At 36.1% G+C, this 23,284-nt stretch overlaps 1 protein-coding gene across 21 annotated transcripts in view; it reads right to left on the reverse strand.

The window, feature by feature from the left end:
- The window catches only part of KMT2C (lysine methyltransferase 2C), a 284,078-nt gene that overhangs the window by 52,135 nt on the left and 208,659 nt on the right, over positions 1 to 23,284 (reverse strand). For 12 of the 21 annotated variants that reach the window (XM_025452148.3, XM_035699675.2, XM_025452196.3 and 9 more), the window contains 13 exons: positions 23,101 to 23,265; positions 22,005 to 22,114; positions 21,236 to 21,301; positions 20,047 to 20,259; positions 17,034 to 17,162; positions 15,005 to 15,124; positions 12,087 to 12,217; positions 8,417 to 8,597; positions 4,467 to 4,571; positions 4,084 to 4,131; positions 2,978 to 3,115; positions 2,766 to 2,798; positions 2,529 to 2,660 (listed from right to left, as the gene is read on the reverse strand). In XM_025452148.3, the coding sequence (XP_025307933.3) occupies positions 2,529 to 2,660; positions 2,766 to 2,798; positions 2,978 to 3,115; positions 4,084 to 4,131; positions 4,467 to 4,571; positions 8,417 to 8,597; positions 12,087 to 12,217; positions 15,005 to 15,124; positions 17,034 to 17,162; positions 20,047 to 20,259; positions 21,236 to 21,301; positions 22,005 to 22,114; positions 23,101 to 23,265 (1,571 nt within the window). The remainder of the gene's footprint in view (positions 1 to 2,528; positions 2,661 to 2,765; positions 2,799 to 2,977; positions 3,116 to 4,083; positions 4,132 to 4,466; positions 4,572 to 8,416; positions 8,598 to 12,086; positions 12,218 to 15,004; positions 15,125 to 17,033; positions 17,163 to 20,046; positions 20,260 to 21,235; positions 21,302 to 22,004; positions 22,115 to 23,100; positions 23,266 to 23,284) is intronic. The other 9 variants (XM_049094712.1, XM_049094711.1, XM_025452206.3 and 6 more) reach the window with 7 other exon arrangements.

A 23,284-nucleotide genomic window follows, 5' to 3' on the forward strand; every position in this document is an offset into this window, starting at 1 on the left:
TTATACCTCCACTACCCTCCAACACACACACGCACAGACTTCTGTTCTGTGTTTCTGGTTTTTAGCCTGATTACCTGTAGGCAAGCCTGACTCTAATTCAGTTTGTTTCCCACTTTTCCTTGTACCTTACATGCATTCAGTAGCAGAGTTCTACCTCTTTTGACATTGCTGTCTCTCATAGCCATTGCTTCTTCCACCTTGTATTGCAGATCTATTTACAGGGAACCCAATTTCACTTAGTCCCAACCACAGGACCATCATTAGTACAACCCCTGTTGTCTCAAATTCATTTCCAACACTGACAGCAGAGCCACCTTGCCAAAATTTGTAACCCATCAGGTTATTTCACTGGTGTGAGATCTTGGATGGCTCTAAGCAACCTGCAGAAGAAAAGGCCAACAGCCACTGCCTATTTTCACAACTATCTACATACAAACTAGACTCAATGGGCATTTTCTACTTTGACTCCTGAAACCTACCGACTTAGTTTCCTCCTTTGCTCTGGAAAATGTTTAAGTTGCCATAACTGAAGATCTTTGTGTCACTGCATGTGTGACGTTATCATGCTTTGTCCTTAAGTGAGAATTATTAGGACTTGAAATCTTAATGACTTTTAAGGATCTACTTGAATCATGGTCTACTATGATACATAACTAGCTGTATGCCTACAGCTAGTCTACAATCTAGGAAGAAGTCTACAATCCTAGGATCACAACCTCCTCTGGGTAGGCAGTCTCACTCATCTTTGTATTACACCTAACAAAAGCATCCCCTTTAAAAAAAAAAAATCCCCTTAAAACCTTTCAAAAATGAGTCTATACTGTGAAAGGATTTAAATAATGACAGTAAGCTCATTTATTAAAAAATACATCTTGGGGTGCCTGGTGGGTGCAGTCAATTGAGCCTCTGACTATAGATTTTGATTAGGGTCCTGATCTCAGGGTCAAGAGATGGAGCCCTGCATCAGGCTCTGTACTGGGTGTGGAATCTGCCTTTCTTTCTCTCCCCTCCCCATCTTATTCACTCTCTAAAATAAATAAATAAATCTTTTTAAAAAAATGCATCTTAAAAACAAAACAAAACAAAAAAAGCATCTTTGGGTGCCTGAGTGGCTCAGTCAGTTAAGCATCCAGTTCTTGACTTCAGCTCAGATCATGATCTCAGGGTTGTGAGACTGAGCCCCACGTTCTACACTGGGTGTGGAGGCTGCTTAAGATTCTCTGTCTGCTCCTCCCTCATGTGCTCTCTCTCTCTCTCAAAAACAATCCATCTTAAACTGATATGATTTCTAAAATACGTATTTTCTATTTCAGAAAACATGGAGATAGGGTTTTTTTTTAAATATATTAAGAGGAAAAATACTGAAGTGTTGCATTCTTAATCATTAAGAGAGCATATGAGAACAATTAAGATAAGAAGCACTTATGATGAGTCTATTTCATCCAAATGTAAATCACATGTTTAGTCTAACAAAAATTAAGGTAAATTTATGTTTAGAGGCTAAACTGGCAGTAACTATTTTAATTATGTATATTATGACATATTTCATCTATACACAAAATTAGTAGTAAAGATAACATTATTTACATTTCAGCACTTCTACAAAAACAGTGTAAGGGTTTATAAAAGTAATCATTAAATTACTTAATTCAGTATATCATCATGAAGCAGTGATGACAGGATATAGAGAAATGACCCTATGCTCAAATCACCAAAGATCTATACCACCCCACAGGATTCCACTCCCCCAGCCCTCCCATGGGAGATTCCCACACCTGTGGTGCTGTCTCCTCACCTATCTCCACACATTTTAAATCTAGGTTATCCAATTTCAGCTCTCCAGAAGAGAGAGCTTAATGGAGAAATTAAAGCCTTAAAATTATTTTATCTGGCAACTAGTTACCAGCAGGTAGGGGAAAACTGATCAAAGTATACAGATTTCTACAAAATTAGAGATTTGAAGTTCATTTGGAGAAAGATCAGGGATTTACTCTGGAAGGATGTGCTGAGCACACACTCCATGGCAGAGGATACAGTGATGGGGATGGAATGAACCTAGCCATCCAGGAGCTTACAATCTAAAGAGGAAACTGTAACTACCCAAACAGACATCTATATTTGTGCCACCCACCACAATGGAAAGACGGGGCTGGGTATACAGGTGGTGATCTACTAATCATTCAGGAAAGGACAGTGAAGCTGAGACTGGGCACTTAGGTTGGGGCGGTATTCTCCAAACACGTGTGCAGGAAAGGCTGAATGAAAGGGAGCCAGACTGGTGAAGGGTAGTGGGCAGGCATTGTTCTCTCCACTGCCAGGGAAATGAGGCAAAAGAACTCTGGCCACAAAGTGGATCACAGACGACTGGAGAATTTCAGGGAGGTAGGTCAGTGGCTGAGATAAATCAAATTAGGATTGTTCTATTGCCACAAAAGAGGGTTTTCTCCCATCAGTTTGTATACATTGTTTCTAAGGGACAAGGCTGACTTGCTTTAGCGAAGGCACATACACTGCACAAGCGTACTTACGAAACTTTTCTAGAGGTGACATACCCTGACTGTGCATGGGCAGTAGCTGTGGCGTTGGGGGTGGGGGCGGCTGTGTGGCTGTAGGACTGAGCACAGCTGTGAACAAGTCTTCAACATCCTTCCCTCCAAGCTCTGTGGGGCAAAAGTACAGTGATAGTAAGAATAAAACAAAATACTAGGAAAGCCAAAGATTATGGAATGCCATTTTTATAAACTCGAAATATAGAACACAAATACCTGGAATTTTATATAACTTTCCAAGAATTGCTCCTAGGATAAAATAAAGAAACACAAGTATTAACTACCATTTCAACGTACTGACACAAAATAGCATTTGACACAGAAATGATCAGAAGAGAAGTTAAATTATAAAGAAGCATGCAGAAATCTTTGAAACTCATATTTACTCATGTCTTTTAGAAAGCCTAGATGTAGGGCAAATATTTTACCATCTGTGACCATTTTGTCTAGCTCGGGACTGAGGATTCCATCTAGCTGCTCTTCACTTAATGGTCGTGAACTCGGATTGACACTTGACTGAGGCAAAGACGATGGATCATCGGTGACAGGACCAATATCTATTCCAGCTATAGGAGCAAAGTAAAGAGACTAAAAGTGAATTCTGAATATTTACGTAAAATGTATCACACTATTTACCTGCATTAATATACAACATGATTAAAATAGGACAATGAAAAGTATGTAATTCTAAATTAATCATGGTTCTTATATCAATTTGAATAGTTAATGAGTAAAAATCAGGGACAATATATTTGTAAACTTAGGTGCCACTTAAAATTATATTTTAATCCGAGTAAATACATTTCCTAAGGAATAGAAGAACACACCTGCTTCTAAACCCCCACAAACAAATAAGCACTACATCATTAATATGATAATCTACAAGATTCAATATACAGTATTCAATATATAATGGAAAATAGTGGTTTCAAATGTATAGCTCAGCTATTTTTGTAGTATGTGACACAAGAGGGATAGACTTCCACATAAATTAATGAAACGCTCTAAAATTCTCAATATTTAGTAAACATTATCCTGTGAATAATTTCAACTACAGATCATATTTTGGAAATATTCTGTAGTAACAAAACAAGATACAGATTACGTTTATAATATAACATGGTTTATTTCATACAAATTGGTTTTTAGGCAAAAATCACATTTAAAAGTGATCTCTTATCTACTTTATCATGCTCTCTCAATATTACTATTAAAAAGTAAAAGAGTCTGCCCTTACACGATCTTATATTAGGAACTAACTCTATAACATTTGGGTAATATTATAAATTACATATTAAGAAGAATAAAACCATTCATTAAAAAAAAGAAAGAGAGAGAGAACTACTAATAAAGTCATCCAAAGCACAGCACAGTTGTACCATGCTTTAGCTGCACGCACAAAGGGAAAAGCAAGTATGGATTAGTGACAAATTAGCACTCTAACAATATGCATGCACCTACAGGATGTTTCAGCTGAAATCACTATAAAAAAGACTACTTCTAGTCAGCCATCATCCATTGCTCAGTTTCTTACCAAATGGAAAAGGTGAGCTCTCAACCTGGAAAGTGCATAAATCAAGACCTACAAGACCCAAACCAAATAAAATGGATGATTACCACAGGAGCGGGAAGTGAGGGGCAATGCAAACAAAAGAAGAAACAAGACACAGCAAGACTGTCAGGGTGACAAGCCTTGCCTTAAGTTTGATGCAATTAGAAAGACAACAGAAATTAACTTGCTATTTCCTCTCCTAAAGCAGAAAAGCTGAGGTAGATCAAATAAAATGATGAGTTCTTTGACAAAGCCAAAACAAACTTTCTTTCAGTTTCAGAGAAAAGACTAAACTTGTTCCACACACACATATACCTCTCATCGCATCATAAAAACAGACACCAGACAAATATAGACATATATACCTGAATGATCAACTGATTTTGCAAGGTCATCTGAAATTATTCCAAGAATGTCATCATCTGTGTTTAAGACTTCAGAAATATCAGCTAAGGGATCATCAGTCGTACCTAAGCATAGCAAGTATATTTTTAAAGTCTCAATATTGTCCTAGACATTAAGTTCTAAAACACGCCCACTCATTCAACCATTCACTAAACATCCAGACTACAGCAGGTGCTGAGTTAAGTGCTAGAATCCTAAATTAAGATTATTACTTCTCAAATAAGGAATTTTTCAAAGAAAATATATACCGATGTTTTGAAAAACTAAACATTAAAAATTAAGACTATTTTTTGCTTTGTGACTATTAATAAAATAAAATTTAAAATAGAGATCAATAAGAGAAATAAAGGCAATAAAAGTGAAATAGAATGCTATAAGAAACCAAAAAAAAAAAAATGCATTAAGAAAGTGGCATCTCTAAAAGTGACATCTAGAAAATAAAACACAGAAGATAAATATCAAAGTCAAAGGCATTATTTAGAAATTCCTTGTAAAGTATATAGTAGGTACTATCTAGTTAGATGCCTACTTCCAACTTTGATCTTAATATCAATTATTCACTTATTTATTAAAAAATATATTTCGGTACCCACAGAATTATGTCTATGGATTATGTTAACAGGCATTGTTCCAGCCCACTAGGAATTCAGAATAAACAAAACAAAGTGCATGCCTACTTTGCTTACTGTTTCAGAGGGAGTTAGCAAATAAATGACAGCAGTATAAGCCTATAAAGATAACAGTAAGGACAAAGGATTAAGAATAAGATGTGGAGATGATAAAGTATTAGATAAAGTGGTCAGGGAAGATCTTTTGAAGGATGTGACCAAGGACAAATGTAAATGAAGTAAGGGAGTAATATGCATAAAGATGGAGAGAACACTCCACGCAAAGGGAAAAGCAGATGGAAAAGGTTTTTTGCCAAGTATGGCAAGTGTGGTTGACTATATTAATGAAGGGAAGGAGTGGTAGGAAATAAAAGGTAACTAAGTGAGATTACGTATGGTTTTATAAGTCATGGTGAAGACTGAGCTTCACTCTGAAATAGCAGAATGGGAACTTGTTAGAAGGTTGATGGCTAGAAGGGGATTTGAGTGATATTTTAAAGGGAAAGCAGTGGCTCCCGTGTGTAGAAAAGACTGGGGGAGGTGGGTGTGGGAAGTGTTGGCAGCACGGGGTGGGGGTGGGGGGGCAGGCGGTGGAGGGGGGGGCTGGACTGGTCCAGAGGCAGCTGCTGTAGTCTAAGTGAGAAGTGGGGACAGCAGGCACTCCAGAGCAGGAGGGAGAGTGGAGATAAGACATGGTTAACTTTAGGATACAGTTTGAAGGCAGAGACAAATTTGTGGATGTATCCGGTGTGCAGTGTAAGATAATAAAGAATTAAGGAGGACTCCAAAGTTGGTTTCTGGACTTACAATAAGACAATAGGCTAGCTTTAATATAGTATATTAGTCATTTAGGTTAAGAACATCTGCACTTTTTAACCATGTCAACTGTGTTTTTACTTTGAAAGGGGGGAAAGGGACACAAAATACTTCTAAGATCCTAGATCAAAATTCCCTATAAGACACAGTCTTGTCCCACTAAACACATACTTCTCAAACAGAATTCATACATAAGTTAATAATTTTTCAAACCAAACACGAAAGTAAATGCCTAAATATTTGTAAAGTTTTTAGAGAAATAAAATTACTTTAATAGTGTATTCTCTTGACACCTGAAGGAAAAATATTCTGAATTCTTTCAGGGATCGCGTGTATGTGTGTATTAAAGAACAGAACTCTACTACATAAATTACGACATTTTTTTCAAACACCATGTTTTAAAAGTTCACCCCTACTTAAAGAAAGGGATTTTTCTATCTTCTTACCAACAAATCATTAGAACTGATGTGATGGACTGTACTGAATGACATACAAGCTCCTACTTCTAAGTTTCTGTTAGAAAGGCCAGGGTCTGGGATGCCTGGGTGGCTCAGTGGTTGAGCGTCTGCCTTTGGCTCAGGGCATGATCCTGGAGTCCTGGGATCGAGTCCCACATCGGGCTCCCTGCATGGAGTCTGCTTCTCCTCTCTCTGCCTGTGTCTCTGCCTCTCTCATGAATAAATAAATAAAATCAAGGAAGGAAGGAAGGAAGGAAGGAAGGAAGGAAGGAAGGAAGGAAGGAAGGAAGAAGAAAGAAAGAAAGAAAGAAAGAAAGAAAGAAAGAAAGAAAGAAAGAAAGAAAGAAAGAAAGAAAGAAAGAAAGAAAGGAAAGAGAAAGAAAAGAAAGAGAAAGAGAAGAAAGAGAAGAAAGAAAGAGAAGAAAGAAGAAAGAGAAGAAAGAAGAAAGAGAAGAAAGAAAGAGAAGAAAGAGAAGAAAGAGAAGAAAGAGAAGAAAGAGAAGAAAGAAAGAAAGAAAGAACGAACAAGAACGAACAGAACGGAAAGAAAAGAAAGAAAAGAAAGGCCGGCCGGCCGGCCAGCCAGGGTCCTTCAGCGGCAGGCATTGTCCCATTTAGTCTGGGTTTGGGGACGGGTGCTATTATAGTCCTCCACATTCTAGCTTATCACTGAACCATTCTCAGTATTTTGTGAACTTATCGATGTTTTTTCCTGCCACAATATGCCTTCTGTCCAACTTCAGTTCTCTTCCTCATAAAAGCTTAAGTGCACTAAGTTAACTAGAGTTCTAGTTAAGTTTTTAAATAGCTAGTCAAAATTTTCCCAGTAAGATACCCTTCACAGTAAGATACTCTTGGAAGGATCCACAAGTCTTTCACTATATATTAACAATATATTGACATGGACAAGAGCAGGTAAGCACTTAAAACAACAGAATGCAAGTAAAAGTAAAATGATCTGTTCAGATAAACAAAAAACATGGCCTTTAGATCAGTGCTTTAACTTCCCCATTGCTAACAATAAGAAAGACTGGACATCTCCTATGTGTAAAAGAGGGAGTAAAACTACCAATTATTTCAAGAAGTTAAAATAAAAGCCTATATATCAATCCAGGATAATGCCAAGTTAATGGAGCTGTAATATATCAAAAGTTATCTCTCAATAAATGGTCCCTTTAAGATTATTTTTCCAAACTGAGTTTATAAAATTAACGGAGTAAAAAAAATGTCATCAATGGCAAAAAGGAAGCTTGTCAGATTACATTAACTTATAGTGAGATTAAAACCTAGAAGTGGGGAAGAAACTCTGTGATCACAACTCATACATACTGAACTAGTTAAACTCGAGAGCCTTGTTGACATTAATATTACTTTATAAATATAAGTTCTCATGCTTTTGCCTGCCTCTAAATCGTCCCCTTACTCACTATATCTAGGGCAGTGGTTCCCAACCAGGGTCAGTTTTGCAGGGGAGTCCAGTATCTGGAGACAGTTATGATCATCACAAAATAAGGACAGATATGCTGCACCACAGGGCCTCTTTCCAACAAAGACCTACCTGGCCCAAACTATCAGTAGTAAGAAATTGATCTAACATAACCTATTTCATTATGTTAACATAGTCTGTCAGCCAGTCCTCAGCCACAGCATTTTTTCCCTTTCTTTTGAATTTCTTTAGGTTATGTAATTAACAAAAATCTCACTTAAATCGAAGATTATTACACTTATTATTTACCGACTATGGTGAAATTATACCCCCTTACATTATCCTTTGCACATTCTAACACTGAACGTTCTCCTTTGCAACTCTTGATTATGGTGATAGTTACACAGGTATAATCTTTTTTTGCCAAATATTATCTACCTGTCCACTTCAAGTAGCTGCATTTACTGAATGCATATTATACTTTAATGAGGTCAACTTTTAAAATGCATAGGAGACCAAACTAAAGCATTTCAAAAGGTTTAATTACAAGGAATACAAATGTCATTATGATCAAAAACGCATCTGTAAATTATTCCACATACCGTGAGGTCCAGGTTTTGCTGGAGTTGAGGATGAACTAAGTAGTGGATCTAAGGAAGGATCCAAGAAATTTGTGTTCATGTTTGTTTTATATGAAAGGTGAGCTGTATCTTCTGATAGATTATCTAAACTTAGCTTGTTTTGTCTACTTGTATCTAGAAGATCTTTTCCAAAGAAAGCTTCCTAGATAAAGATAAGCACATATGAAAATGATTGATTTCGTTATAAAATTCTAAAACGTTAACAGGTAATTCTGCCATTTTTGACAAGACGGCAGAAATAACACAAAAACTCGGTATTCAAGAATACAGAAATTGAATATAGAAATATATGTATAATATAGAAATAACCTGTCATTTGTTTTTTTTTCTGTCATTTGTTTTATACAAATATTCCCTTATTTAGAAGATTTTTTTTGTAGTTTTACTAGAGACAAATAAAATAATGTAAATAAAGCCACACAATTATGTCAAATGTGTTTCTAGAAACTGCAATAATCCAGTAATTCCAGGCAATTAAGCTATAATTAAATTTAAAAATTGATAAATTTATAATACTCTTGGCACCTTAATTTGTATTATAAGAAAAATTAAAGCTCCATGAATATTAATATTTATAGATTACTTGCAGAGAATAGCACAAGGGTTTGATCTACAGCTTTAATATTTACATACTTCAGGTAGATTTAGTAACCTCATATTGATTCACATAACCACATTAAAGACTTAACATGCTATAAATCCTTTTTTTTTTTTACATGCTATAAATCTGAAAGTGGGTTTTTATAGTCATTTGAACCATATTATGTACACAAAATTTACTACTATTAAAGGCTTTGGGCTTTTAATTCACTTACTCATATTAACATTTCTCCATTTCAATATACTTCCTCTACCTGGAGACCTGAGACCCATGTTTCAAGCTGAGTTCCTTACAACTGGAGGATCTCTCCAAAACTTCTCAAGGATCAATTAGGAGGACAAAAAGAAGCCCTTGGGAGCACACTCTCTCCTCCCCACCCCAGCAATCTCACTTCAACCCAACAATCCTGTACAGTAGTCTGTCTGGGAAAAAAGGATCCTTTATAGAGGACGATTTTGCAGAAACTGAACATTTAACACACTCTCATCAAAGATACATACACAGAAAAGGTTCACTGCACCATTTTTTATAATACCAACAGAGAAAGCAGCTTCAATGTCTGTCAAAAGGCATTATGACTAAACAAATTATTGACACCCAAACTATAAAACACATCAATTTTTTAAAAGGATGTAGAGCTATGCTGTCAAAGAAAAGCTCTAAAATACATCAAAAGAAAGCGAGTTGAGTGATATGTCCAGCAAAACATCAGATACATCAAATAAAAACTACTCTCACTATGCAAAAATAATTAAACAAGTTCTGAAAGGATAAATACCAAACTGCTAACAATGCTAACTTCTGCAAAGGGATAGAGAAAGAGGTTATGTGAAGTCCAGTAGGTTTGAAATGTTCACATTTTTTAAATGAACCAGCTGTTTCACTATGAAAAAGAAATGTGAAAACCAGGAAAGTTAGTGCACTGGGTAGGGGATGGTCTGTTTCTCACAAGAGTGATGCTTTTATCATGAGGAAACATACTGAATAGCAGAGCATCTCAGAACTTCAGGTATCATTTATTTCATGCCTTTGGTATAAATCTGAGACTATGATTAGCAAGAATTTTTTTCTTTAAATGGCTCATGAAGACTTCAGTGCTATTTATCAGAAAGTAATATTCTTATTAACTTGATGGCTTTTTATTAACTTTATAAAAAGGAAAGGCTCCACATGGTTTCTAATTTGATAATGTGACTCCCAGAATGAACTGGAAATTTTAAATGTACTAACAGGGTTCCCTAAGGTCACATAGCAGCACTAGGTCTTAGGAGACCACATAAATATTTCTACAGGGTAGATTAATTACTTATAGTTTATCTCGACACTGTTGAGATTAATAAAAACTGGAAAATGCCTAGTGAATTCCTGTGGGTTTTCATCACTATATATTTCCTCAATCAATGGGGGAAATACAACTGCTACCACCAGATGTCCAAGTAATAGCACCATTACAAAGGTTTTCTTCATATCCCCCTGCCTGAAGAAAGGTATTACTGATGTACACCAGAGGAAACAATCCAGCTCAACACATTAAGATTATAGCAGTAATTAGGAAATCAGACCCATTACTTTTAAAGGCTCTTTTTCAAAGTATGAAATAGTTATCGTATGTTCATAAACAGCTAAAGAAGGCTTTAGATCAATAGGATCAATAGGAGCAGAAGCATGTTATCTATTAAATATTCTCAAGAAAGGATTATTTAAAGGAAGGGGAAGGGGATGAGAAGAAACAAAAAGGAAGTGATGAAAGATAATCTAAACAAGGGGGGGCCCTATCTCTCAACTCATTAACTATTACATGTTTGAAAAAAAAAAAAAAGGTACACAGTTAAGATGAATGGGCATCTGAAGGGAATCCAGGGAAAATAAAATATTTATTAAAGATAGACAACATGTATGACACTAGTTAAGTCCTTCACATACATAGTTCCTATTTAATCTCTCAACATTTCCAGGATGCACAGATGGTGAACAGAACGAGATCACATTGCTAACTGGGAGCAGAGTGGTATTCAGACCAGGACTCCAACCTTGAAGGCTCACTGCTCTGAAGGTATCAGTTGTCTAATAAAAACTTACACTCATATACATTAACATATACTAGACAGTATGCTTAAAAATTTTATTAAGCACAGACTTTTCACTCAAATGAGTATTTGATTCTTATACTTCTAATTGCCAACAAAAGAAAATTGAAGCAGCTGGATATTACCTGAATGGAAATGTATTTTAAAACCAGTTAAACTATAAAGAGTCAATTGGAAAATTAAGGTAAAAAAATAATAAATTAAATAATGTAGGCTGTTCCGTGGGAAGAATAAACCAGATGGACACTCACTGACAGTCTCTTCCAATTCCACTTCCACACACCTGAAGACGGAGGACTACCCTATTCCTATCTGTAACAGGATGCCTTTTCCAGTACATCATCAAATGGCTTAGAACTTTTAAGTGACTTCACACTTACAGATGAGCTAGAAAGAGTTCTATTTTTATGCAACCTACACATATTAAATTCTTCATATTGAAGGATTTTTTTTTTTTGAGGTATATTTTAGAAAACAAAAAACAGTTCTACTTAAAGCTTTGGATTACTGGCTTCTAAAAGCGATAAACAATTACTAAAGCTATAACTTGCAGCTAAAAAGCCATTTTTATTCAGTGAATATAATTATTCTAACCTGCATTGGTAAAGGGAGCTGTCCATGGGACATGGGTTTGGGGAGCACACAGGTGCAAGTGCTCATTCATTTAGAATTGAGTTTTTTTTCCCAGTTCAAAATGTTCTTGTATGTCTTACATTTAGAAGTGAAAAACTGGGGTAAAAAAGAACGTTATGAAAAGTATTAAAGCACAAAAAAAGTAAATGTTAATTTTTATGGGCCTCTGAAAGGTAAAAATGGTAATTATAATAATGAATTAAAAACAAGCAAAACATTAACAAAAATAACAAACCCATTTTTCAAAACTCAATACATTACTTTTTTTATGTTAATCAACTACATAATAAAATGTAAAGCAAAAAATTACTTGTAAATAGGCAGGGAAAGTTTCTTCAAGCTTATTTTTCCGTTTTCGGTATCTCTTCTTTATTTTTTCAGTGTTTTCAGTAACAGAAACAGATTCATCAACTAGAGTATCTGGTAAGTGCTCACTCCAGCCTGAAACAACAGTCACATTTATAAATATGTGGTATTTAAAATTTTCAGACAAATCCACCCAAAGTAGCTTTATAGCTTATCAACATATACCCAAATCCATATAAACAAACAAGCTTTTTTGTCTTTCCAGTTTATTGAAATATAATTGACATACAATACTGTGTAAGCTTAAGGCATACAGCATGACTTGACAAGCTTTTTCACAAAAAGATATCAAAGCAAGTTTATTTTTTTTTATTTATTTTTTTTTTCAAAGCAAGTTTATTAATAAGTTTTAAGTATCATAAAAAATTCATTGCAGGTCTATTTAATATTAGTATGTATTTACTATTATCTCTTCACGAGTATTTCCTTATTCGCAAAGCAGAAAATTATCTGAACATCGACATCATGTTAAAAATTGCAATAATGAAAATATGCAATGCTCAGGAGTATGGATGAAATGGCTACTTGTATACTATTAAGGGCTATTTAGCAGGAACAACCTTTTAGTAGAGTTTATCAGGCATATCCAACAAAAGTCTTTTTAAAAAATGTGTATTCTTCAATTAGCAATTTACAAGTTCAGGAATTTATTGCAAATTAGGTTTTTGTAGTACTTATATGTTGTAACAATATATTACTATTTACAAAAATGCTACGAATGCTCAATCTTAAAATCAATTAGAAGAATGGAAAGAAAACAAAATTTTGATCTATGAAATTAGCAAAGGATTAAATACACTACTCAAAGCAAATAGGTGAGCAATCAAAGGACAGGCTCAGACTCCCAAGGCAAACAGCACATCCCTTCTGAAAACCAATGTGGGCACTTTGTGGCCAGAGTACGTAAATGGATTGACTCTTCTGAAAACTACAAATGGTGCATAAACTTTTTTTTTAAAGATCTATTTATGAGACACGTGGAGAGAGGCAGAGACATAGGTAGAGCTCCCCTGGGGGGAGCCCAATGTGGGACTCGATCCCAGGACCCACCCCACCTCACATAAACCTTTTTTAGACAATCTTTTTAAATGTATACTAATCTACCAGAAAATAAATAATCCTCAAAGACCAAAAATCAAGGTAAAACAGGAACCAGAGAAAGAAATAAGCCAAGAACTAAGTAAAGTACTCTGAAATTCTGCTAAAATCCAGTGACCCTGAACTCCAGTTTTCAGAGCCTTGTGAGAATGGGGACTTGAAGTCAGTTTAAGGCCTCTCCACGCAAGGCAGAGATATTAACCCAGAAGTGCCTTCTAAAAAGGTGAGACCCTGAGAGATTCCATGCTCAGAGGTGGTTTAACAAGAAATTCACCCTCCCAGCCCCTACCTTCCCTCACCTTTCCATCCCCCTCCCCCTTCCCACCACCAACAGCAAAGAAAACTGCTTGTCATCTTGGTGCTGGGTAGAAAGGCAAAAAGTGAAAATCTTTCTTCAGAGTTCATAAACTCAGTATTGTCCTAATGTGTAAGAAACCTGAATTTATATCACAGTTGAACCAAAAAACTTCAAGGCAAGAATTTAAGCTAAATTGTTTAAGCTAAAGAAATCCCAGGGTAGTAGCACCTCATATTCCTGACAGTAAACAGATGCAGACCTTTTCTGAAAGAAGCCACCTTCAATTCAGTCCTCAAAAAAAGTTCAGAGAATGTTCTAAAGAATATGAGCTTATGATTTACAAAAAAAAAAAAGTATTATGTGTTTGTCTGTATCTCCCACAATAAATACAATGAAACGAGGCACTAGGAGGAGGGGCTGGAGAGACAAAGTAGAATCACATTGGGCTTTCATATTTTATACTCTGCATCACTTAGACTCATAAAGAAGTAACAGGACTGAGACTAGGAGGAATGAGCTGTTGGGAGAAACTATAAAGTGTTAAAATACTAAAAAGGCAATTCAGAAAATAAAACAATGCATAATACAATAAACACTCAACAGATGACTCTGGATGCCATGGATAAAGGGATAAAATACTAACCTAACAGAACTAAAATCAGAGGGCAAAATAGAGAAAGACAGAAAACACAAAATGAGTCTCATTTAACACATCGCATTTCTTAGGGCTGGTTACAACCATATTAAGTCATATTAGAAACTCCTTTAAAACCATCTGGTGCTTCCTTTCAAAAACACGATCCATAATTTTTATTAATTCACAGGTCAAAACCCTACCCCATAATAATGGAAGAACTCTAATCAGAGCACATGTTGGAAACATCTCTTTCCTTCACATTCTACAAAAAGCATTTAAAATACATAAAGCATACAGATTGTGACCACACCGACACAATGTGTTCATAGAACCAATTCTCAAACAGTGAGTTAAGGAATGAGTTAGCTTTCTTTAAAGATCTATGTAAGGATGATATAACATTAATTGTAAGACGTATTTCTAAAACATTATATAATTTTGTAAAAACTGTTGGGAGTACCTGTCACTTTCAACAAAATAGTCTAAAGTCTCCAATTTTATCTCTGAGGTGAGACAGGCAAAGAAAGGCCTTTTGTGAGATGACTGGGAAGCACCTGGTAGAACTAAGTGATCCAGTTCCTACACGGTTTGTATTTAACTTAAGAAAAACAAAGTTGTTTAAAAAAATCTCAGAGGAATATACTACACTGGGTTTAAACCTTTCCTTATCAAACTTAATTTCTGTATTAGAGGTATGAACTCTACAGGCACTCACATCCTTTGATCAATAAGAAGCAACAAGGTTATAACTGCAGTATTATTTAGGATGGCTCTTTTCAATACAAATAGCAAGAAAAGGGGGTTAAATCAAACAAAATCAATACCATACCATCATCTCTGTTAGGTAATTGCTCAGAAATAGAGCCTGAGGAATCTTTTCTGATGACAGATCTTTTCGTTTTCCCTTGCCCAGTTCGACTTCTTTGCCGTACCATAAATCCACCAATACCTATCCAAAAAAACACATTTGTAACTTGGTAAATAACTGATTTCTCCCTGTATTTTCACAGTAAGTAGGGTGAAACTGTTTGGAGGCATTTCCCAAATTCAATATGGGCTAATTTAAATCAATAATCATTTTTTTAATGCATGATACAGGGGACTGGAAATTAAGAAGCAAATTAAAAGAGGTCAAAGCTACTGACTGTCACCTACCTTATCACTAACCGAACAGGTATAAAAATACATTATTATAGTACAGAAAGAATGACTGCATTGTTTCTTCTCAACAGTGTCAGAATAAATATTACAGTAAATTATACTTGTTTAACAAATCTTAAGTAACTTCATGTATTATCATTCAAATTACTTATACATTAGCTGTGGGAGAATAGATATACAAGATATAAATGAAACAAGATGATCCAAATAAAATCAGTATGACTTCAGGGGTAACATGTCCTGGACATGAGACACATATAGCTCTGTGGTTAAAAGCACAGAATCTGGTGCCAAAGCCTAATTCTGGTGACTACCTGACTTCGGGCAAGTTACTTAACTTTTAATACTTCAGTTCCCTCAGTGTTGTAACAGGCATAGCATCTAGCATCTCACCTCCTGATACACATATTGTAAGGGTTAAATGACATAGAATAGTGCCTGATATATAGTCAACACTAACAGTTTTTGTCAGAGGATACAGCTAACATACTTTGTGACCTAATGAGTCCCTCAGTCACAAGGATGACCTCCACGAAGGCAAAGAGAGAAAAGCCACAATAAATATAAGCTCCTAGAAGGAGTTTGCAGTGTCTAAAAAAGTTTGTATAGTTATAAGCCTCATAATGAGGAAGAAATGAAATGATTTTCATAGAGTGACTTGGATGAAACTAATCTAGGTCCTTGTGATAGATGTGGCCTATCTTTCGGAAGGTTACATTAAAGGTCTTGCAGAATACAAACAGTGAGAAAGTTTATCATTGTACATCAAAAGGCACTTAGAACACACTTATCAATAAAATATAAGCAGTCGTAAGAATAAAGACCGAACTGATTCCATTTAATGTCTCAGTGATTGGTAAATAGATATTAATAAACTGCCTAAAGAAAGCCTACCAGTTCTGCATTGTGACCAGTTCAGTATTTTTTTCTAATAAGGCAAATAAAATTTGACAAGCAACACAGCTTCTCCCTCCACCTCTCAGGCAGGGAGGAAATAAGAGAGCATTTTATCAGTCATATGTTAACTGAACTACAAATTTGAGAAGGCATAATAACCCTGTCATATCACCTTCTACTTGTACATTTGCCGGCTCCTATACACTGAAATAAGTTTTATTTTTTTTTCAAAAATTTTATTTATTTATTTATTCATGAGGGGGGTGGGGGCAGAGACACAGGTGGAGGGAGAAGCAGACTCCATGCAGAGAGCCCGACGTGGGACTTGATCCCGGGTCTCTAGGATCACACCCTGGGCTGAAGGCGGCACTAAACCACTGAGCCACCCGGGCTGCCCTGAAATAAGTTTTAAGTACATAAAGAATATAAGAATGAATGCTGAAAAGTAAAAGAATTACAGAAGTACACATTAAGGGAAAAACAAATGGCTTTAAAGTCCAAGTATAAATAAAAGCCAATGTAGTAAAGCATTTAAAACATGGACAACATTTAGGATAAGGCATTAAAATAATGATATTTTGTGAAGTATTCACATACTTGACCTAAGGAATCTCCCACCTAAAAGCATACTGAAGTAATTCAGTCCTTCGATATCTACATTCAAGTTTCAGAGAGTTAAGTATCTACATCTCATCTTACATCTCATCCTGATTATTTAATTATAATTGAAGCCCTCAATACTGTATTTTTTTAATTAACTAAGTTTTGATTACATTAAAATGTCTAGCTCAGGACTGTACCTGGTCTGTACGGTTTCCTTTTTCTCTTTTTCACACCGTCTGTTCCTTCGACCCCCTTAGTTTCATCGTCCACTGCTTCCCGTTCAGGACTGGATTCTGATTTCCCATCACAGTCCAGAAGTTCTCCTTCTGGGAAAAAAGTAAATGTACAGATAAAGTTGGAAAAATCTATCAAATACATAATTCCTATGTAACAGAAAATGCCAAGCAAAGAGGCCACTGAGCCATTTTAATTATATGTCCCAGCAGGTGGGGAAAGTAGAGAAAAAGATGGGAAAGGCGCCAAAAGGTTGTAGAACTCATGCTGCTTAATGCACTGTTTTCAGGAAATGAAACATGAGCCTGAGGAAAGAGGAAATACAGAGAACACTCAAGTCATCATAAATCGGCGTACACTTTACAAGTCATTCACATACCTTCAATTACATCTGCAGGCTCAGGACCCTAAGGTGGTCTCTCTAGCCTGGACCCTCTCCTGAGGTCCAGCAACAGGTGTAACTGAGTAGCACCTAGTTACCAAAACCTCTCCATCCAAAATGGAGGACAGGGAGAAAGTGGCACTTTTCATGACTTACCCTTATTCTTTTTCAGTTTTATACCACGTGAACATAATTTAAGAACTTGAGAGAATTAGTGCTAACGTCACAGGCCTTAATAACCTATCCTCCTGGCTGCTTGCTCTCTCCTCCCACTATTTAATGTCATTCCTGGCTCCACTCTATCTACCCCCACCCCTTGCCTGCTAGAGCCTAAATGCAACTGTAGGCCCACAGGTCCAGGCATCCAACTAGAGGGGGAAGCACCATGTTCCCACTCGAGACACACACAGCATTTCTGTTTGCTCTACATTTTGGATTTTATTTTGTACTAATAAGGTTTCCAGATCCCAGATCCTAGTTAAGTGAATTAGAAAAAAGCCTGCTTCTGTGGCACAAAGAATTTGTTTCTAATATGCTAACATGGCTCTTTATGACTTATTTTCCTGAAGAAACATTTATCCAAAGAGTCAATGGCAAAAGCAACAACAAAAGGACATTGTTACAATATTTCAGGAGTATCCGAAGTTCATTTGGCCTTTGTAGACTCCTGTGGAATCTAGGACCTATTTACATATAATATCATGTATAACATTACTTCTTTCTTTTATGGGGAAGCACTTTCAGATCACCTCAACTTGGAAACTGCCCAGTTGAAGAAACATCCATTGTTTGCCTGAGTGGTATTGTACAGAACAGTAGTCAAAGGGAAAATCTTCTCAAGCCTTTTTGTTGTTGTTTTGCCATGTTTTTCAAAGGTTCTATAATCTCATTACTTTGGAAATTAATCTGTACTGTAATGAAATGTTTCAAATTTTGTGAAATGCAGCATTCCCCAGATTTACGTATATATGGGATTTTTCAGACATCTACTGTCCTTAGAAACTAGAACTCTTCACTGTACTCTGGTTAATGATAATTTGCTCAATTCCTCCCAGATACACAGATGGTTTCTTCACAAGCCTCAAATCACTAAAACTTTAAAATCAAACTTTCTGTTTAACAGTATTTGAACATCAGTTATACATGAGAACCAGAGTTTTTCTCCCAACCACATAGACTCAAACACATACCTCTGTGAAAGAAATGTGAGGACTAACTGGTCAGACAGCCACTCTTAACCAGAACCACCTCTCTCATCCAGCTACTACTGCAACAGTCCCTATCTGACCCATGTGCCACAACTCCTGGGGCAAAGTCTAGTCACATTACAGCTGAGTGTGCCTCTTATAAAATGAATAAGATTAAGCTACTATTCTCAGAAACCTCCAATTACCTCCCAATCCATCCAAAGGAAACTTAAAACCCCTTAAGCATCATCTTATGGTTCTATGTGACCTACTAGGTCACAGCTGGTCTCTCAAACCTGTGATCTCATCACCTACTGTCACCATCGTTCACTGCGGGATACCCTGATATTCATGACATTTCTCAAACACAATGGGCACACAGCTACCCACAGCCTGTGCAATGGCTTTCTTGCTATCTAGGATGTTCTGCCCTCAGATGACCAAGTGGCTCACTCACTCACTCACTCACCTCTTTCAAGTCTGCACTCAAATACTGCTTTTGGTTCATTTGATGCCTCACTTCACCATACGCACTGCCAATTCCCCTTACTCCAATGCAAGTTTTGCTACGGCATTTGTCACACACATAATCAATTCCTTTACTATGTTATTATTATTATTATTAGTAGTAGTAGTAGTAGTAATCTTTTCTCCTAACATTAAAGAATAAGTTACATGAGTGGAGAATTCCATCTGCTTCGTTCACTGACATAATTTCCAACATCCCACACAAGGTAGGCATTCGATAAATACTGGTGAATAACACAATGTGATGGAACAAAAGTATTCACTACTTTATTTTTGAGTCAGCTGAAAATAATCAACCTAAAAGAAACAAGCTTGTAGTGATCTTCAGAGATAAGCAAAAATAGAACTCATATTGAATTTTATACTACTAAAGTAGTTTTGTCATCTCAAGGATTCAGCTAAAAAATCCTTGGATATCTCCTGGGTTCAAGAAAATATGTACAAACAGCTAAGTTTATGATGAACACCTGTGAACATAAATTTGCACTTGAACATTAATAATGGTTTTCCATGTAGGAATGCATGGATCAAGTTCTAATCTAACAGAACCATGGAAGCTGAGCTTATAGCACCTGAGGTTCATGCTGCCACCTAGCAAACTAAAGTGAAGCCCTCTGAACCTTCCCATCCATTATCCTCAAAGATATGGTGTTCCTGGAAGTTTCTATAATATTAATTAATAAGTCTGTTCTAGAGACTATGTGAAAGGAAGAGAATCCAAAAAATCCAAGAAGACAACTCACCTAGAAAGGCCATGGTTTTATCAAGGGTTACCCAAGTTAGTAGAATTTGCCCTGAGATAAAACATATGTATTCCAAAGCTATTTTATATGCTTTAATTCTTGTGAACATATTCAATGGAAAATAAATCAGTATTACCTCGACTATCATCCATTTCTCCATCCCTTGAATGTTCTGACTGGATGTCTGGAGGAGTCTGAAGGACAGCCACGCTATTCTGATTTATAATCTTCAACTTCAACTTTGGTTTTGACCGTTTTCTTCGTGGAACTGTGACTGTGAGGCTTTGTAACTGAGTCATCCCTGATTCAGTCAAACACACACCATCCTGGGTGTATGTCTTGGGTGGATCTGAAATTACAATATCCCAAGGATATGTGTATTAAAACTCTCAAGTTAATTTGCAGTGATAAACTGACTGCTGTTCCAAAATGCCTTGTGAAGAGAATGTGACTATAAAGCAATTATCTGTGGAATGCAGGAATAATTAAGAGTATTCAGTTGAAACTAAGAAATACTGGCCGAACTTCTTCAGATTGTAAGCAGAAAGTCCTAAGTTTCATTAAAAATGGCCTACCTGATGTGTTTTTCTCATGTATCAACATAAGGGTTCAGAAAGAAATCACTGAAGCTAAAAGTAATGCTTCAGCTACCTGTCTATGAGTTTTTTCCTGGAGTATCTTTTCAGACTAAAAGGTGAGAATTTATGTAAGAAAAACAAAAATACTAGAGAAGCCCATTTGGAGAGCCAAGTATTAATATAATAAATAGAAATCCTGCAAATTTTTAAATGTACAAAATTGCTATCCATTACAACAATTTCTGTACTATCCAAATGTTTTTGTATCTGATATCATATAGAATTAGACAAAAGAACAATAGTTTAATAAAATTATCCTATTAGTCACCACTCTAGCTGATACATTACAGAAAAAAAAAAGTAAAAGATTGAATTCATTCTTTAAAACAAACAAACAAACAAAACAAAACCACTATTTGTTAACCAGGCCTCATTTTCTGCTAATTGATTACTAAACACAGTAACGTATTGATGAAACCAAAGCAAGTATGGAGTTAGTGAGTACTTCAACAGTGGTTATTTCACTACCATTTTGCTGAGATTTATCAGAACAGTGTTCACACTACAGCTGGATAAGATGAACATCGTATATGTCAGTTATAGAAATGATTTACAACATTAGGAAACTTAGGCTGAACACTCATAAAGGCAAGTTTTGTGGAACATGTGGCAAGTCACCTGTATAAATAATTAAGTATTTACACGCTTTCTGTAAAGAATAGTCAAGCAAACCATTTCAGATTTTACCTAGTTCTTTCACTTTTGTGACAATCTGTGCTACAAGTGAAGATTCACAGCAGTCTGAGGAAGGCACTGAAATGGAGGGAAAAAAAAACTGTAATTTTTTCAAAAAAAAAAAAGGAATATTTAAAAGGATTTACATAGAATTAAATTTTCTATTCTGTACCCATTTTAAATAAATAAATACTTAAACACTAAATAGAGCTAAAGGCTGTCTTGAAAAACAATGAGAAGCAGAAAAGGAAATACATATTATGGAGAGAAAAAGGGTCAACATACTGGATTTCTACATATTGCTAATAACTACAAGATTGTGTGTCACAAAAGCAAAATTACATTTTATTTTTACTTCTTTTTTAAGATTTTATTTATTTATTCATGAGAGACACGGGGGGAGGGGGGGCAGAGACACAGGCAGAGGGAGAAGCAGGCTCCATCCAGGGAGCCTGATGCAGACCCGATCCTGGGTCTCTAGGACCACACCCCAGGTGGAAGGCAGCGCCAGACCACTGGGCCACTGGAGCTGTCCACAAAATTACATTTTAGATTTATAATACGTACTTATTTTCTTTACGTAAGCAAATGGTTTTAATGTATTAAGTTGGGATAATAAGAGTTACTTTATAACTAAAATAACTTAGTTTTCATAAAATACTTGTCCAAATAACGGTTTCACAGAAAAGAAAAAGAGAGGCAAACCCACTCACTGGTTATCAACAGCAAGGCACAAGTGAGTTACAGGAGCACAGACCCACTGTTCACATTGTTTTCTTACCATTTGACGTAGGCATATAGGGTCTGCACATGCTACAATCAAAACCAATGTCTGCTACATTTTCCACTTCCTCTTCTGTATTTAAGTTTTGACAAACTGCATGCATCCATCTAAAAAGACCATATTTTATACATTAAAACAAATAAAACTGTCAGGGGACCTGACAGTTGCCACATCAAAAGCCCTTCAAATGCTCCTCCAACCTTGCCCATGTTGCCCTGTCTCCTAATCATGCCCACTAACCCATAAAAACTCTCAGAGCTGAGAATAAGGAAGGAAAAACAAAATGAGATCAAGTACTAGGTAGGAAGCAAGAGCACATGGAGGATGGAGTAACGTTTTATGATCATATATTCAATCTATCAGAAATAGAGTAGCAAGGAAGCTAGTAGGGCAAGGATGTAGGAATTCAGAAGGCTGCAAGTGGTTTCCTGTATATTAGCTCCATGGGACGGGTCTACTGTGGAGTAGATGTAGCTCACGTATTTGAGGCTAAATGTTAACTGGGGGGAGAAAAGGAGCTTATCTTGCCTTTGAACAAAGAATCGACAGGTAGAGTCCTGAGAATCTTGTATTACTGATACTACTACTACTACTACTACTTTTACATGGACAGTGCTATTAACAGAGTACAGTTAACATACCACTAAAACCAAAGAAAACATGCTCGATTTTGAAGCTGCTCACATATGACTGAGAGAGGGTGGGAGCTGGTGCCCAGTATCTAGACATTTAGTATCTACAGCTTTAAGAAAAAGAAGTTTAAAGAAAATAAAATGTGTGAGCTCATTTGTAGAATCTAATAAAAGATTCAGAAACCCTCCAAAGAAAAATGCATATATGCAGGAAATAATTCTGCATCTAATTTCAAGGGATTCATAAACCCTTAAAAACCACAAGTTAAAAATCTTAGTCTGGAATTACAGATACAAAACTGGAAACTTCTGTAAGTTTCTAGCTGACAGAAAATCTGGAAAGCAAAAAAGTCTTGTTTCTTAAATTTAAGATGGAAGAAAGTTATTTTCCAATTTCCTTTTGCTATATTTAAAGAGAAAAGCTTGCAGAAGACAAAAACATTTCCAGAGTAGCACAATACCTATCGCACTGTCTACACTGTAGAATGAGGTCGTCTTCTCGATAGTTCCGACAGCAGACGGGGCAGGAAGACAAGCTTGCACAGGGAGCGCACTGTGTGTAATTGTTCTGCCACTCACATCTCAGGCCTGCAGACGTGGCTCCACAGTGTCGGCACCAAACACACCTGAAACCCGACACCCCCC

This window comes from Canis lupus, chromosome 16 (assembly GCF_003254725.2).
Source record: "Canis lupus dingo isolate Sandy chromosome 16, ASM325472v2, whole genome shotgun sequence".
NCBI classification, from domain to species: domain Eukaryota; kingdom Metazoa; phylum Chordata; class Mammalia; order Carnivora; family Canidae; genus Canis; species Canis lupus.